We start from the raw sequence: 15939 nt of genomic DNA on the forward strand, positions 1-15939 counted from the left end.
AAACATATTCATGTCATTCCTCAGGGGCTGCAATCTGCTCCCTCAGCATCACGCTATGAAAACATTACTCTGGCAGACTAAAGCACAGTTATGTTATTATTTCCAGTTCTTTGAACTGACAAAACCACAAAAAATAATACTAATGTTTCAGTGCCACAAGAGAAGCAGGGCAATCGAGTGTTTTGCAGCGGACATGGCTACTTTGCTCCATAGGGTACCAGCCTGGAGCAGACAGATATGAACCAGTCCACATTCATTAGTCTCTCCTTGCAAAGCCCACAAACACAATACACACATAGCTGAATTTCAGATATAGGTATAAGGTTCAGACCCACAAGGATTTTAGGCACCTAACTCCCAGTGATCTGTTCTGAACCTAAAATGACTTGATCTAATACAAGACGACTAACAAAGCAAAGAACTAAACCGAAGTATCCTAAACTCCAAGTGACCTTCCTAAGTGCTAGATCATCTTTCACTTCTTTACTAGTCAAAGGGCTGTCTAATAAGGGATTTTACATAAATGAAAAGTGCATATCCCACACACGCCACTGAACTGTCGTAACATCAATCCCACTTTCAGTTAGAATTTCCAACTTTTCTGCTGAAGTTGCTTTCCCATAATTAGTCAGTAATCTAGGGGATCTTAAATTACTATTTCATATTAAAAAAGACAAAGAAAAACACACTAATGTTCTTTTTCAGCTGATCCTCTGTCAACACAGTTTAAGTATAAAGATGAAAACAGACCAACTAAGAAGCTACGCAGAACTGAATAGGATGCCAGCTCTGCAAATCAGTTATGTGACTCCACACATGTAACTTTAACTACTTACTGAAGTTTCACTTCTGTTATATGTTGAAGAATAAGATTAACTTGGCTCCATCAGTGTGATGTTGTGAGGATTAATTGGATGAAACTTTTCAAGCACTACACTACACAGATTGCAGCTTGCTTTCTTAAGCTCCTAAAAGCAAATCAAAGACTTCAGTCCTTCCTGGACCTCCAAATAGACTGTTACATAAATTTAAAGAGAATTCCTTTCACAGTGTCATTTTTTCAACCAGTGCAGTTTTCTACACAAACTGCATCTCAAATTACATTTTTTTTATGCCATTATTTCTGAGCATATGCATGACTTAAACTTCATGTATCATCAATAGGGCATAATGGTGTGTACTTGAACACTAAATATTAAATCTTACAATCTTCTCCTTTCAAAATAATTCTTTTTGATAATGAATATGAATCTGTCCTAGCAAAATGTTAAAATGTGATACATACATTTTACAATTTTCTTTCAAACCCTCTGTAACATTTTTTCTTCAGTGGGCAGGACAAGGAAGACCTTTACAACTGCAATGCTTTCCAAATTACATTGCAGTGACTGGTCTCCTATGACAAAAAACCTGCCTAAACTACTACTGTGTCTCAAAATTATTTGTTCCCTATAAAAAAAACAAAAACCTTTCTACATTTGCCAAATTCACTCCTTCAATTGTTTGGCAAAGCCAGCAATGTTGTCATTCACTCAAACCTTAACACTTCCTACAACATGACTACTGAACATGCATCTGCTGGGTGTTCGTACAGCCCATAGTTATCAAGGATTCCAAAGTGCATGTTATCAGCTGCTATAAAAGGGCTATGAAACCTGCCATCCTTTGTGCACCAAATGTGAAACTAAATAACCTTCAGCAAACAGCAGCGGCAGCTAGGGTCACAGGAGGAGAGATTATACCTGCTGATTAGCTCTTTGCACAGAGTATCAGAAATTTAAACTGATACACAGAGATTAAAGGCAGATCTTACTTTCATTTTATGAAGGCAAAATTCTCATACTCTGTGCCAGAAGATGCCTTTGAGATATATATATATATATTCTATATATATTGGCATGGAATAAAAAGACTTGGTAATACAACTTTAAACAGAAGGTGAGATTTTAAATTTACAGAAGATACAAAATGCAAAGTTACAATTCCTGCAGTAATCATGACTTGGTTCCTATAGGCTTAGTCCTGCAAGGTCCTGTACTGTGGTTACACTCCAATAAGGAAGTGAAACATGCCAGCAATCTCACTCATTTCAAAGGATCTACTCAAGCACTTTAATTTAAGCAACTTGCTCAAGTATGTAACTTAATCAAAAGGAGATCACTAAAGCACTTTGCAGATCCAGGACCCTTATGTGTAAAGAGTGGATCAGTCATGCAGGGTCACAAAAATGTTTTCTTACAAACCACACATGTAATCATTTAGAATTTGCTGCTATTACCAGATTTAGTGAATACCCCTCCAAGTGCTCCATTATTTGGAAAAGATGATGTAGCCATTCTGGGGTACAAGAAATGGCTGAAAATATCATAAAAACATATTAATCAACACTTATTTTCCATGGCTTACATTCTAAGCAGGTATGAGACAAAAAAATGAAAATGTTTTCCATTAAAAATAAGAAGTGGGAATTTAGGAATGTGAGATTGTTCTGAAAACAGACTTGAGGAAAAAAATCACTTGCTCTTCACATAAAACCCGTCTGACAGTGTTTTGACACATATCATCAGAGGTGGAGATTTCACATCATTTTGCACAAATTCCAGCTAAAGGAGCTGCATAATAAAGGCTCACAGATTGAGGGAAAATGCCTGCAAACTGTCTGAAAGCTGAGCAGAACAGAAACTGCTCTGAGGCATGATATCATCTTTACTGTCACACAGATGCACTTTCCCAATTTCATTTCTTCACTTTAGCTGCTGCTAAAGCTCAAAGAGAAGAAGGTCTCCTTCCCACAAAGCTGCCTGGAGAAGAGGACAACCTGAAGACGATACAGCGCTGATCCCCTCCCTGAGAGTATCAGAGATACCTACTATGCTTCATGTCACCTCTTAGGTGGCAGAGAACAACCACACAGCTCCTTTTCATCACTGGGGCACCAAATATCAAGAGACAAAATGTATTAGCCTTCTGAATTTTCTATTGAAATAACGTTATATTTAACTGCTTCACACTCTGCACCATACCCAAAAGGAAAGTTTTTCTCCTTAAAACACTAGCTAATTTCTAAGTAGCAAGACAATATGAGACTACGTTTCCTTGTTCAGCTATTCTACAATAAAAATGTCAAACTCTGCATAAAAACTATGTAATGATTAATGGTAAGCTATCATGAAAGGCAAATCATTTTAGCATCTACCCCATCTGCTCTTCAGATAGAAAAGGCTGGGACAAGAGAAAACTCCAGGAAAGCTCCTCTAAAAAACATGGCTGGAGTTTTTATATCTTATCTGATTTAGCAATAAAACCAAACCCCAGGAAAGAGCTAAAAACTGAATCACACTGCGTATGTGTGCTTGAAACAGGCCAGGAGTCATGCACTAAGTTGTGCACAAACCTGGCAAGACTAATACCTGAAAACAAAGTAGCAACCAGGTAGCTGTAGATGAAGTTATCGATACATGTAACTCACATCAAGTAGCTTTACACATAACTCACACCAAGCAGTGTCCCCAAAATTGCAGACACATTATAATATGCTGTATTATGGGAGCAGTACTGTAGGACTCATGCTTTTGAAAACAGTGCATAAAGGAGAAGCTAAGGAATACACAGATGACTTGACTCAAGCACACTGCTGACTAACAGGATGACCTTAATGTTCTCCTGTATCTGAGCTCAGCTAGTACTGCAACCCAAAAGTCCCTGCTTTCGAGCCCATTCTTTACAGTAACACTACTTTCTGCATGGTGTATGTGATATTTTAGATAGTGCTCAACTACACATCTCAGCATACTAATTTACTACATAGAGCCCAACAACAAGAATAGACTTTCTGTACCAGACAGAGTACACATCAGCTTAGCTTCTCACAAAGATGTTAAGACCAGAGGCCCTGATCCTATGAGAATGTATCTGTCATTTTTTAAGCTTGTGAATGAATTTGTGACATTCAGTTGTTGAGGTCTTTTTAAAGACTATGTATGAGTGCCCAAAACACAGAAAAGGAGAGAGAGAGGAAAAGGGTAAGTTCACATAGCTACAACAGAGAAACTGAACAATCTTACTGGTTCCAGGACACTGTATCATAAGAAGCAAATTTACATCTGTGAATACAGACTTCACTGATCTTCAGTCATCCACTATTATTCAAGAATTTCTGAGAGCCTTCCCTGTAAAAAAGCCTTTTGAAGAGGAAAGTAAAGTCGGAAAGTGACTTTGTGGAGGATCAACAGATTACTTAGGCAGAAGACACAATATTAATGCAAGTTTAAGGCAGCACTATTGTGTTTGCTTTGAAAAGTTTAACTTTGAATTTTCCACCTATTTCTGTCTGCAGATCTGAGGTGGCATTTAGTTATCCATTTCAAAAGCAGGGGGGATATACCAGGCTCTTTATTTGAATGCATGCTCATTATACTGCACCCAAATCTGTGAAAGTTAACTAATAACTTTCCATTCAGGTTCTTAAATTGCATAAAATGCTGCAATATGACCAAATGTGATGGTTTTACCTCATCCGAAACATCATGTGTTCTACAAAACCCAAGCTGACCCATCTGACTGAAACAGTCTGAACACAGCAGTCCATCCAACATCACCATGCATTTCATACTGGACACAGTCTGACCTCTGTGCACAACTAAAACAGAAGTCCAAGTGGCTAATAGGACATATCTGGATTTCAGGCAGTATTAGCAGAATGATGTCCTTGCATATTTTTTTTTCCAAGAATAACATTTCCTGTGCTTATTTAATCTTATTTAATTTTATTTAACCTTATTTAATACCTTTTTTTCAACAGGTATTCCAGCTAGAACTCAGTCCCACAGCCTGAGCTGAATGCAGTACTACGGCATACACCCCTTCCTCAGGCAAGTACAGGGTGGAAAGTAAATCCAAAGTCAGTTATCAAGATTTTATCTTCTCAGTTACAAACACCTGGAAATTAGGAATTACAACATAATGGTGGGGCAGTAATAATTTTATGGTTATGGAGAGAGTGAAAATTACACTGTTCTGTGGTCTGCAACTTGGTATGCTCATTCTTAAGAATAGCGCCAAGAGCTCACTTGAACTCAGAGATACTAATACTCAAATCCAAAATCTCAGAAACCATAGACAAGAAACACGTATATTAAGCCCTCAAGCTCTAATCCTAGGGAGTTTTCAGATATCAGATCTAAAATTCACCTTGTCAAACATGTCTTCACACTTCATAAATCTCTACAGAGAACAGGGAAGTAATCCAAAGTCCAGTGAACTCAGCGGGAAAATTCTTTCCGCTAGTTTCAGCGGGTTTCGGATAGGGCTCCACAAAAACAAAGCTCAAGGAGAGCTACAGGAAAGCATCCAGAGTATCACTTTCTAATGGTATAAATCATTAATCTATAACTCCTGAGGTTCCTGAGATACCAGTTTATGTTGAAATCAAAATGCAGGGTGGGAGGGAATAGGTTCAGGGGTCAAGGGACAGCAAGCAGAATAATATGAGTTCAAAACACGATCACGACTGGGGAAGAGCAGCACAAATAGTGTTAGAGCCTATGAACTTTCCCGGCAACAGTAATCAGAGATATTTTAATGGCTACTATAATCTGCAGGGCAATAAAAGTGTACAGTTTTGTCGTGCTGCATAAATACTAGAACTGTTCACTCTCCAGCTTTTCTGGTAATTCAAGCAGAAATAACTTCGTAATTTAACACTTGATAAATCACATGAATTAAGAAAACCAGATTTTAATAAATTGCAGCATTACATGGTGCGTGCATAGAAGCTGTAAACCTGAGAACACACACGGTAAGCATTTTTTAACAATATAGTTCTACCATTAAAGCAAAGGTCTTCTTAGAGTTGCAACACATCCTAAGTTGTGAAACAAGAGCAATTTGTTTAAGTGACAAATGAAAACAGCTTACCTAATCTTTTTAGAAGATCCTATCAACTAAGAATAAAACTAATGAGAAAGGCTTCTAACGAAAAAGCCCACCTTCCACAGAAAAAGATGTGAAGCAACATTTTCAGGGTATTTGTATTCAGACATAGCAGGAGCTGTGGGAGTCTAAATAAAACTACCAAAGTAATTAACACTGGCTTCCTTCTGCACAGATAGCAATTTAAGTAAGTTTTTAAATACAAACACCCACCTCAGTTTGAGCCATAACCAGCAGCTCTATAGGGCAGTTAGTCACATCTTACCATTTCAAAGAATCTATAGTTTTTAAAAGATAAGACTTACATTGTTTTCTCATCTGTTTAAGCTGATCCTTAAAATAAACATATTTTTCATTGTTTTGCAAATCTAAGTCACTGTTCTCGCTCTCCATCGCAGTAAATTTTTCGTGTACTAAAGATTTTAAATCTGGTATATTTTCTGGTTTTTCTCTTTTGATCTGTAAGGAATAAGAAGTACAATGTTATTCATTATGACCTATTTTAATACAAAGCAGAAGACATCAAGCAAAAAGCCATGAACATAATCTCGGTTTCTTTTGACTACATTTAGATTTCCTGCTCTGAAACCATAACCTCCAGGTAAATATTTGCTTCAGCAGAAGTAACTATGATATGCAGAGATTAACTTCTCAGTGTCATTTAACTCAGTTACTGCTGTACAGGTTATTTCATAGAATCATAGAATCGTTCGGGTTGGAAAGGACCTGAAGATCATCAAGTTCGAACTCCCCTGCCACGGGCAGGGACACCTCACACTAAACCATATCATCCCAAGGCTTCGTCCAACCTGGCCTTGAACACCACCAGGGATGAAGCATTCACAACCTCCCTGGGCAACCCATTGCAGTGCCTCACCGCCCGTACAGTAAAGAACTTCCTCCTGATATCCAATCTAAACTTCCCCTGTTGAAGTTTGAATCCGTTACCCCTTGTCCTGTCACTACAGTCCCTAATAAAGAGTCCCTCCCCAGCATCCTTATAGGCCCCCTTCAGATACTGGAAGGCTGCTATGAGGTCTCCACGCAGCCTTCTCCTCTCCAGGCTGAACAGCCCCAACTTTCTCAGCCTGTCTTCATATGGGAGGTGCTCCAGTCCCCTGATCATCCTCGTGGCCCTCCTCTGGACTTGTTCCAACAGTTCCATGTCCTTTTTATGTTGAGGACACCAGAACTGCACACAATACTCCAAGTGAGGTCTCAGGAGAGCAGAGTAGAGGGGCAGGATCACCTCCTTTGACCTGCTGGTCACGCTCCTTTTGATGCAGCCCAGGATACGGTTGGCTTTCTGGGCTGTGAGCACACACTGCCAGCTCATGTTCATTTTCTCATTGACCAAAACCCCCAAGTCCTTCTCCACAGGGCTGCTCTGAATCTCTTCTATGCCCAACCTGTAGCTGTGCCTGGGATTGCTCTGACCCAGGTGTAGGACCTTGCACTTGGCATGGTTAAACTTCATGAGGTTGGCATCAGCCCACCTCACAAGCGTGTCAAGGTCCCTCTGGATGACATTCCTTCCCTCCAGCATATCAACCGAACCACACAGCTTGGTGTCATCGGCAAACTTGCTGAGGGCGCACTCAATCCCACTGTCCATGTCAGCGACAAAGATGTTGAACAAGACCGGTCCCAACACCGATCCCTGAGGGACACCACTCGTTACTGGTCTCCAGCCGGACATTGAGCCATTGACCACAACTCTTTGCGTGTGGCCATCCAGCCAGTTCTTTATCCACCGAGTGGTCCATCCATCAAATTGATGTCTCTCCAATTTAGAGACAAGGATGTCGTGTGGGACAGGGTCGAACGCTTTGCACAAGTCCAGGTAGATGAGATCAACTGCTCTACCCCTGTCCATCAGTTCTGTAGTCCCATCACAGAAGGCCACCAAATTGGTCAGGCAGGATTTCCCCTTAGTGAAGCCATGCTGGCTGTCACCAAGCACCTTGTTGATTTTCATGTGCCTCAGCATGCCTTCCAGGAGAATCTGCTCCAAGATTTTGCCAGGCACAGAGGTGAGACTGACTGGTCTGTTCTGTCGGGAACTTCATCTGGAAAAAGGGAAATATAACCCCCATTTTCAAGAAGGGGAAAATGGATGACCCTGGGAATTACAGACCAGTCATCCATTTTCCCCTTCTTGAAAATGGGGGTTGTATTTCCCTTTTTCCAGTTGTTGGGAAATTCACCTGACTGCCACGATTTTTCAAATATGATGGACCATGGCTTAGCAACTTCATTCGCCAGCTAACATTCTCACGCTAACAACAGGCAAAACTGAACCCTGCAGGCAAATTTACATCCATGAGTGGTAAAGATCAACATGTTAACAAGAGCCAGCACAACACTGAATGTGAATGAAACCAAAGAGTACAGAACTGCCCATAAAGTGAGAAGATGACTGAAAGGCAAGTAATTTTTAAAGAGTTTTCTAAAAGCTTCCCCTCTCTCCCCACTTTTGAATCAGCTTTCTGGAAGTTTATAATCTACCTACTGTGAGGGTGGTGAGGCACTGGAACAGCTTGACCAAAGAAGTTGTGACTGCTCCCTTCCCTGGCACTGTTTCAAGACCAGGTTGGACAGAGCCTTGGGTGACATGGTTTAGTGTGAGGTGTCCCTGCCCATGCCAGGGATTCAGAACTAGACGATCTTTCCAGCTCAAACCATTCTGTGACTCTATGGTAACAGCAGCAAAAGCAGTACACGTAGCTAATGTAAAAGGAAACCACCTCTACTTATTTGTGCTGTGTGAACAAGAAGCATTATTCCATACAGGCAGGCAAAAACAGTTTCCTGAAAATCATCTGCTTATAATACTTGCATCTGAAATAATTCGGAGAACTAATGACTAGAAACAAAAGGGAAGTCAATCATGTAGGCGATATTAAGATATTCCAAGAATGCAAAAATTACTTTGTGAATCCCCAGAAAACAATGATTAGAGTCTTTGCTTCCCGACATGAAATTCTAGGGAATTGTACCTTTGACAGGTCTTCATAAGAACTAGCTTACAGGTGATAGGGACTGTGCTATGCAATGATGATCAGCAACAGCACAGACTCTGAAAGAAGGTGGACATCTGTCACATTCTTAATGCTAAGCATTTCCTGAATCAGACAAAAGCTATTTCTATCCCAAACATATGGTGAAACATGACATTCTGAAATAAAGGAGGTAAGCATTTCTGCTGAGCCACTCTTCCCCTGCAGCACATATGACATTCTGCCCCTCACCAGACCATGGTACTGGTCATTGCGAAAGAGAGGAAAAGAGCCTACTGAGACAAAAATGGTTCACTTCATCAAATCATTTACAGGCTTCAGAGTTTACAGAGACCTTGGAAATCCTATGGAATGCATCTTTTTTCAGTAGCTAATGAAATAATAAATATTCATGTAAAAATGGACTTTGCAGATACGTAAAATGCTACATAGCCATGAAAACTAAACTTTCCTTTTAATCCAAGCAAATTAATCCATAGAACTATTATTTCTTCCAAGCGTAAAGCAGTTTGGCACATTTACTTTAGGCAGACACAAGTTGTGGCAAGAATTAAAATAAGAGAAAAGCATGCACTGCCAGGTGATAGCATGTAGCTTTCAAAGGCACCTGGAGAGGAAAGATCACCTACCACAACATCCAGCTGTCAATGGGAGACACTCAGGAATGCCTTGGTTCCAAAGGAGTACAGTGACTCTGAAGACCAACAGCACAGATGCTCAGAGTGCTACATAAAGCCAAGCAGAAACCTACAGTCTTTAGCCTGTGAAACCTGACAAAAGGAGCTAAGGAAATAAGAGCATTCTGTGCTTCCGGCAATGGGGGCAATCACACGTACTCACATGTTGCCTCTGTGTGCTGGTTTTGGCTGGCATAGAGTTACTTTTCTCCATAGTAGCTGGTATGGGGCTGTGTTTTGGATTTGTGCTGGAAACAGTGCTGATACCAGAGAGGTGCTTTAGTCACGGCTGAGCAGCACTTACACACAGCCAAGGCCTTTTCTCTCCTCACACCACCCCACAGCGAGCAAGCTGGGGGTTCACAAGGAGCTGGAGGGGACACAGCAGGGACAGCAGCTGACCCAAGGGTTATTCCACACCATATGGCGTCTTGATCAGCATATATTGCTGAGGGAAGAAAAGGAAGGGAGGGACATTCACAGTGATGGTGTTTGTCCTCCCAAGTAACCATTACACATGATGGAGCCCTGCTAGCCTGGAAATGGGCTGAACTGGGATGGGAAGCAGTGAATTCATTCCTGTGTTGCTCTGCTTGTGTGCATGGCTTCTGCTTTACCTATTGAACTGCCTTTATCTCAACCCACGAGTTTACTCATTTTTACTTTTTTTGATTCTCTCCCCCATCCTGTTGCAAAGGATTGAGTAAGTGGCTGTGTGGGACTTAGTTGCTGTCTGTGGCTAAACCACGACAGACTGCTGCAAAAGAAGGCCTATCAGAATCAGAATCATCATTGTTCCATATTCAGCTGGAGAAGAAAACTGGCCATCAAGTGTACACAAGCACAAGAATGCATTTACTAAATCTAAATACATTGAAAATCCAACATATTAAAAAATAATTATTTGAGCTGGACAACATGTAGTGCAAACATACTCCTTCCTGCAACAACTCCATCAGGCTGCTTTTACAGACATTCTCTCTTTCTCTCTTTAACATAAAAATGATGTATAAACAGAGGACCACACTCACAAGCATAGCCCAAATCACCACTCGTCACTAGGACCTGCCCTCAACATGAATGAGAGCACTGTGGCCAGATACCATATAGAAGAGCCAGTTGTGTATACTAAAAAAACCCAACAAACCAAAGTGCTTCTAAGTTGCTGATACACAAAGAGTAAAAGAAATGATATTGACATTCATCACAGACATCTATCTATAGTAAAGACAATGTCAATAGTCTTTTCTTCTCCATAGGGACTATGTTTCACATTGGTATAGTTACATCAGGCTCTTTTTATCTTTTTCTTGACTCATAAAAGATTTGAGTACCAAAATCCACCAACACAGCATCTTCAATCATAACCTCAGAGTGAGAGGTGAAGAGAAAGGTGCAGTCAATGTTAGCTCAGTGGTTTTCTCAACTCCAAGAATTAAAGGACTTTACACATATGAGCAGAAAGAGAGAAGGGACTGTAACTTACACTGTCATGTTAGTAAAAAGGCCAGATCATAGAATCATAGAACAGTTAGGGTTGAAAAGGACCTTAAGATAATCTAGTGCCAACTCCCCTGCCACGAAATGTTTGAGAAGCTGCGTTGTATACACACAAGCTTTGCCTCAGCCACTGTGCAACTGCAGAAATTCACATGTCAGTATCTGTACTAACCTCGAGATAACAATTACATAAAACCCTTCCTTGGCTACAGAACTCTCACACAGCTTGCTGCCATGTATCTAACCAAGTAAGAGATATCATGCTATTTGCTAAAGGCAACACGAGCAATTCCACCAGATATCACGAAAAAATGAAGTCTTTCACAACAGCTATATTCCCAATAGCAATGCACTGCATCTTGAGGATAGTCGAGCAACACAGTGTTATTGTATGACATAAGCTCAGACAACCTTCTAGTACAGAAACCTAAAGAGTCAGACAAGAGATGTTCAAAGGATGCCCTTTCCTGTAGTTTAACATCTTTCATGTTTCCAATTTAAATTCAGTTCCTGTTCACCTCCAGACAATTGCTTTTATTAAAATGATTAGTAGAGACACCATTCCTGACCACACTCAATACTCTACCATCATGTATGCTATTACAAGCACTACTATGCCAGGCAGACCTTCTGGAAGGTCAACATGTCACAGGTGAATAATAAGGCATGTCCACCCACACTAATAACAAGTAAATATGTTTGCTGTGCACAAGCAACTTCTCTTTGGTCACTGCATATCCTATTCCATGAAGAGAATTGAGAATGCTCTAACCCAACAGCATAAATGAAACCAAATGAAAGAAAATGTGACATCAGTCCTAGTTCCTCCTGGTGGGACAGAACATCATACACACCCTTACAGGCATAGTTTTCTTTAGTTCTCACCACCCATTCCTACTGTACAGATTCATGATGGATGTAGTGAAGATGAGCATATCAACATGTATGAGGACAATACAAATTTAGGATATGGCTAAGGGACACAGGAAAATTACCAATCATCAGGGCAACATATTGGGGTTGTACTTCTTTTCGGTCTCAGCATGTCAGAAAAATGATTAGTAGCAAATCCGAAGCATGTTCAATCTCTCAGTAGAAGTTACTTCACGAAGGAGCCATGAAAGACACATTAAGCAAACAACTGTTCATTTAGTAGCACTGTCAGCCAAAACCAGCATGCCAAGTAACACCTTACAGTCATTAGTCAATCCATTGAGACTTATATTGATTTTGAAATGGGGTGGAGGCATACACACCCTACAAAGCATCCTGAAATGACATATAACTATGAACTGGGAGTGTTCAGGACATATGGTGAAAAGAAGTATCAGTCACAACAGCTTGTTTACAGCAATAGAAAAAAGCAGAAGCATCTGCTGTGACAGTCCCGTAGCAGCAAGGAACCATGTGGGTATTTACATGGGAGCTCGGCAATAAGAGGGAGAACAGACTTGTTATACATGATAATTAATGGTACTCCATACATACTCTACCAGCAGTGCTGTCAGGAAAACACATTTAGAAACACTAAAAAAGTAATTATTTAGAAAAACGTACCTGTGGTTTACCTATCAAAAGATATATTTGCTCATGGCTGCACACCACACCACCTGGTCTCAGCTCATTTGTGCTAAGAGGTTATTGCTTTTGACGGGCAATGCTTATGAAATGAGCCAGTTCATGGCAGGCCTTTGACTTCTGCCAGTATCTATCTCTAAGGATGAGCATTCCTTTTGTAGATTCTTCAACTGGTAGTGTGCCTATTCCATGCAAAGACTATTAAACTATGCCTCAAAAATCAGGCTTTTTGAAAGGCCAGCCTAAGATAATGGTAAACCTTTAGGGTATTCAAAGAGGCAGTATGGGAAATTACCATAACCACCAAACAGGAAATAAATTATTCTGTGCCAGACCAATCCAAGAGCCAGTGAGGTTAAAGGTACCATAGACTAAAATTGCACCAGCTTGCACTATTAGTCTACAGACAGTAAGGGATCAGTGTCTAAAAAGGCACTGATTAGCATAACTCTGCATGCAGGGTTGCAGCATTTAGCAATTTGTCCTTCCCTGTATTATGTCCCAAAACACTTTACAAAGGTTAAAGAATTCAGCCTCAAATGCCCGTTGTGACATCGGTACCATCAACTGTACTTTACAAATGGGGAGACTGTGGCATGAAGAGACAAATAACTTGGCCTAAGGTTGCACAAGGAGACTGTGGCAGTACCAGGAATAAATGAACGCCGCTTCTGTGCTTTGAGCACAAAGCCATCCTTTCACCTTCTTCTTTAGCTGAGGGAAAGTTCAAATTAACATGTGCATTTGGTTCACTCCCTACAAAGAGGCCTGAAACTGCTTGTGGCTGCTTGGCAAACTTTGTGATAGAAGAGCGGCATTCTGCCTACCACAAAAATGCTGCTTTGGACTTTGCGTTGCAGTGGTTCACCATGTGATGCGCCACGGTTATTTTTTAGCCTTTTCTTTCTTCTCTAGCACAGAAGTCCTTTAGTTGTACACTTCAAATCCTGTCGCTGTTCACAGGTACCCCTTCCCTTCTCACAGCTATCACTTTTGTCCCTTAGCTTTGGAGAGTCTGCCAAGGCCATCCATTTTATTCCTCCGATATTTCTTCCTACATTCGAACATGCTGAGGTTTCCTCAAACCAACGACACAACCTGCAAAGGAACTGTTTTTCCAAAGAATTCAGAATTCTCACCTTAATCTTTCAAACTACGCATTATTTGCTTCCTGAAAGTTAATCCCTATGAAATACGGACTTTTGAAGTTTAATTTATGGATATTGCTGACATTTGGTAGTTGTGAGGTAAAGAACCATTCCTGCTTGCTAATGATCTTCTTAATGACACAGTCAGCTGAGATGGCAGAGTGTCTTCATTTTCTAGATTCTTTGTTGTTTCATTTATGAAAGGGAGGGTGATTAGTCACCCAGTGCTAAGAAGCTCAGAGGTATGCAGTTACCTAGACATCTACATTCTTCTGGGACAACCCAAAAAAGGATATGCTGGTACCTCCACCTAACTCTAAACTCATAGTAATTTAGACTGCATTTACACTACACCCATGTGCCTGTACATAATGCTTATGGAACACTGATAGCAGTTGCATCTTTTGAGGGAAAATATAGTATCGTATAGCTCCTGTTGGAACCGAATTTCTTATCTGTGTGAATTGATATTATTAAAGGAACTCAGTCAAGAGTTTTCAGACAGAAAACTTCAGGTACTTCAGGGCTTGGGGTGCCTAGATTAAGACATCCTATAAAGACCCAGTTTTCAGAACCCAGGCATCTCACATTTTCTGAATTGCCATCAATTTAAAATGTCTGATCCAGACATGGACATATCTAAAACTACTTATTTCAGAGAACAAATGCCAAGAATTGGCTGGCTAGAACAATAACTACAGACACTGTCGAAACAGCCTCTCTGAGCATCTCCATCAGATAAAAATAACTATTTTCCCTTTATTTACCTCTGCTATGCAACAAAATCAACCAAAAATGCACGTCACATTTCTTTCTTGTTTAACGATACTTATGTCCTATTATTTCATCCTTACCTCACTAAGTAATTTATTATTACAAATATGCAGCCTTTCAACACATGTATTATTTTACCTTGGGGTAAGTCAAAGTTTGCTGTGATTATTTATTATAACCAATTTTTTTTTCACTGAGAGGGAAAATAACATGGGAGCTAAGTAAATTTGTGGGTTGAGTCACCCATACACTTTGTGAATCATGTGAGAACCAACTCTAAGTGAGTCACCACTGTAACTGAATCAGGCTGCAAAATTTCAGCTCAACCTAAACAGTCATTTATTATTCTTCAATGGCTGGATTCAAACCCTTAGCAAATATCAGATCATTTGTTGATGCACAAATAAAACACAGCTCTTGGAAACATCTGCAAGGGCAGTCAAAAAGGATATCATCACTCAGCAGCGGGAGCAGCACTCACTGGAACACAGCTCTGCTGCAGTCAGAACTGCCTAAGGGCCCACATCTGATTCAGGAGCTTCAACACCTCTATACATCATGACTGCAGGGCTGGGACTCTGGTTGAGCAACACCTTTGCAGACAATTGTGAAACGCCAACAGAGGCATATTTATAAGGGCTGACCCATACTTATGACACATACTGCCTATTAAACCAGGCCAGCACAACAGAAAATGACTGTCAGCACGTTTCAAATATCCCAAGACTTTGCCAGAGTCACAGCCTGGAGGTGAGGCAGGGTTGCCATAGTGCAAAAAGCAGCATGTCAGTGCAGTGGTTGCAGCTAAGGTGTCCCCTCCAATGACACTGCCAGTATCTTCCACTGTTTGTTTCCCTACTTTGAATGCAGCTGGAGGTGTTTAACCTTTATGAAGAAAGTACAGAGGGACACACACTGCTTCCATGAACACTGAGGTATATCCAAAGGAACTCCTCACAAGTCATAGCATGTAAAGAGTTATTTTGGTAAAGCTAGAAATGGACTTGGGCCCACTCTGCTTTGCTTTATTTCTCCCATTTAGAAAGGAACCATTCATACAGAGTGGGACTAAAGTACATGAGCACCAGATGAAGAAGCAAAACTGCCTGGGCACAAATGCAAAGTTTAGCCCAAGCAGTTCTTGGGGTTTCCATCTGTTAGAAGGTTCACCTCAAGCAAGACGCTTTACTAGGCACGTTTTTAACAGAAAAGAAAATATCCTTATATTTTCCCCAGTCACCCACTATGGTGAAGACAAGACTGGGAGCATCTTTTTGTTTCTCTCTAAGACCCTTATGAGCTGCTCTGCAA

The 15939-nt window shown here is 40.6% G+C and overlaps 1 protein-coding gene across 5 annotated transcripts in view; it reads right to left on the reverse strand.

Annotated features, from left to right (window-relative positions):
- Positions 1 to 15939, reverse strand: part of NSMCE2 (NSE2 (MMS21) homolog, SMC5-SMC6 complex SUMO ligase) — a 131787-nt gene that overhangs the window by 63741 nt on the left and 52107 nt on the right. For all 5 annotated transcript variants that reach the window (XM_061447732.1, XM_061447731.1, XM_061447728.1 and 2 more), the window contains one exon: positions 6237 to 6390. In XM_061447732.1, coding sequence (XP_061303716.1) covers positions 6237 to 6390 — 154 coding nt within the window. The remainder of the gene's footprint in view (positions 1 to 6236; positions 6391 to 15939) is intronic.

Source organism: Pezoporus flaviventris, unplaced genomic scaffold, assembly GCF_033815535.1.
Source record: "Pezoporus flaviventris isolate CSIRO_AGI_PZ_B2104156 unplaced genomic scaffold, CSIRO_AGI_Pfla_v1 ptg000007l, whole genome shotgun sequence".
NCBI lineage: Eukaryota > Metazoa > Chordata > Aves > Psittaciformes > Psittacidae > Pezoporus > Pezoporus flaviventris.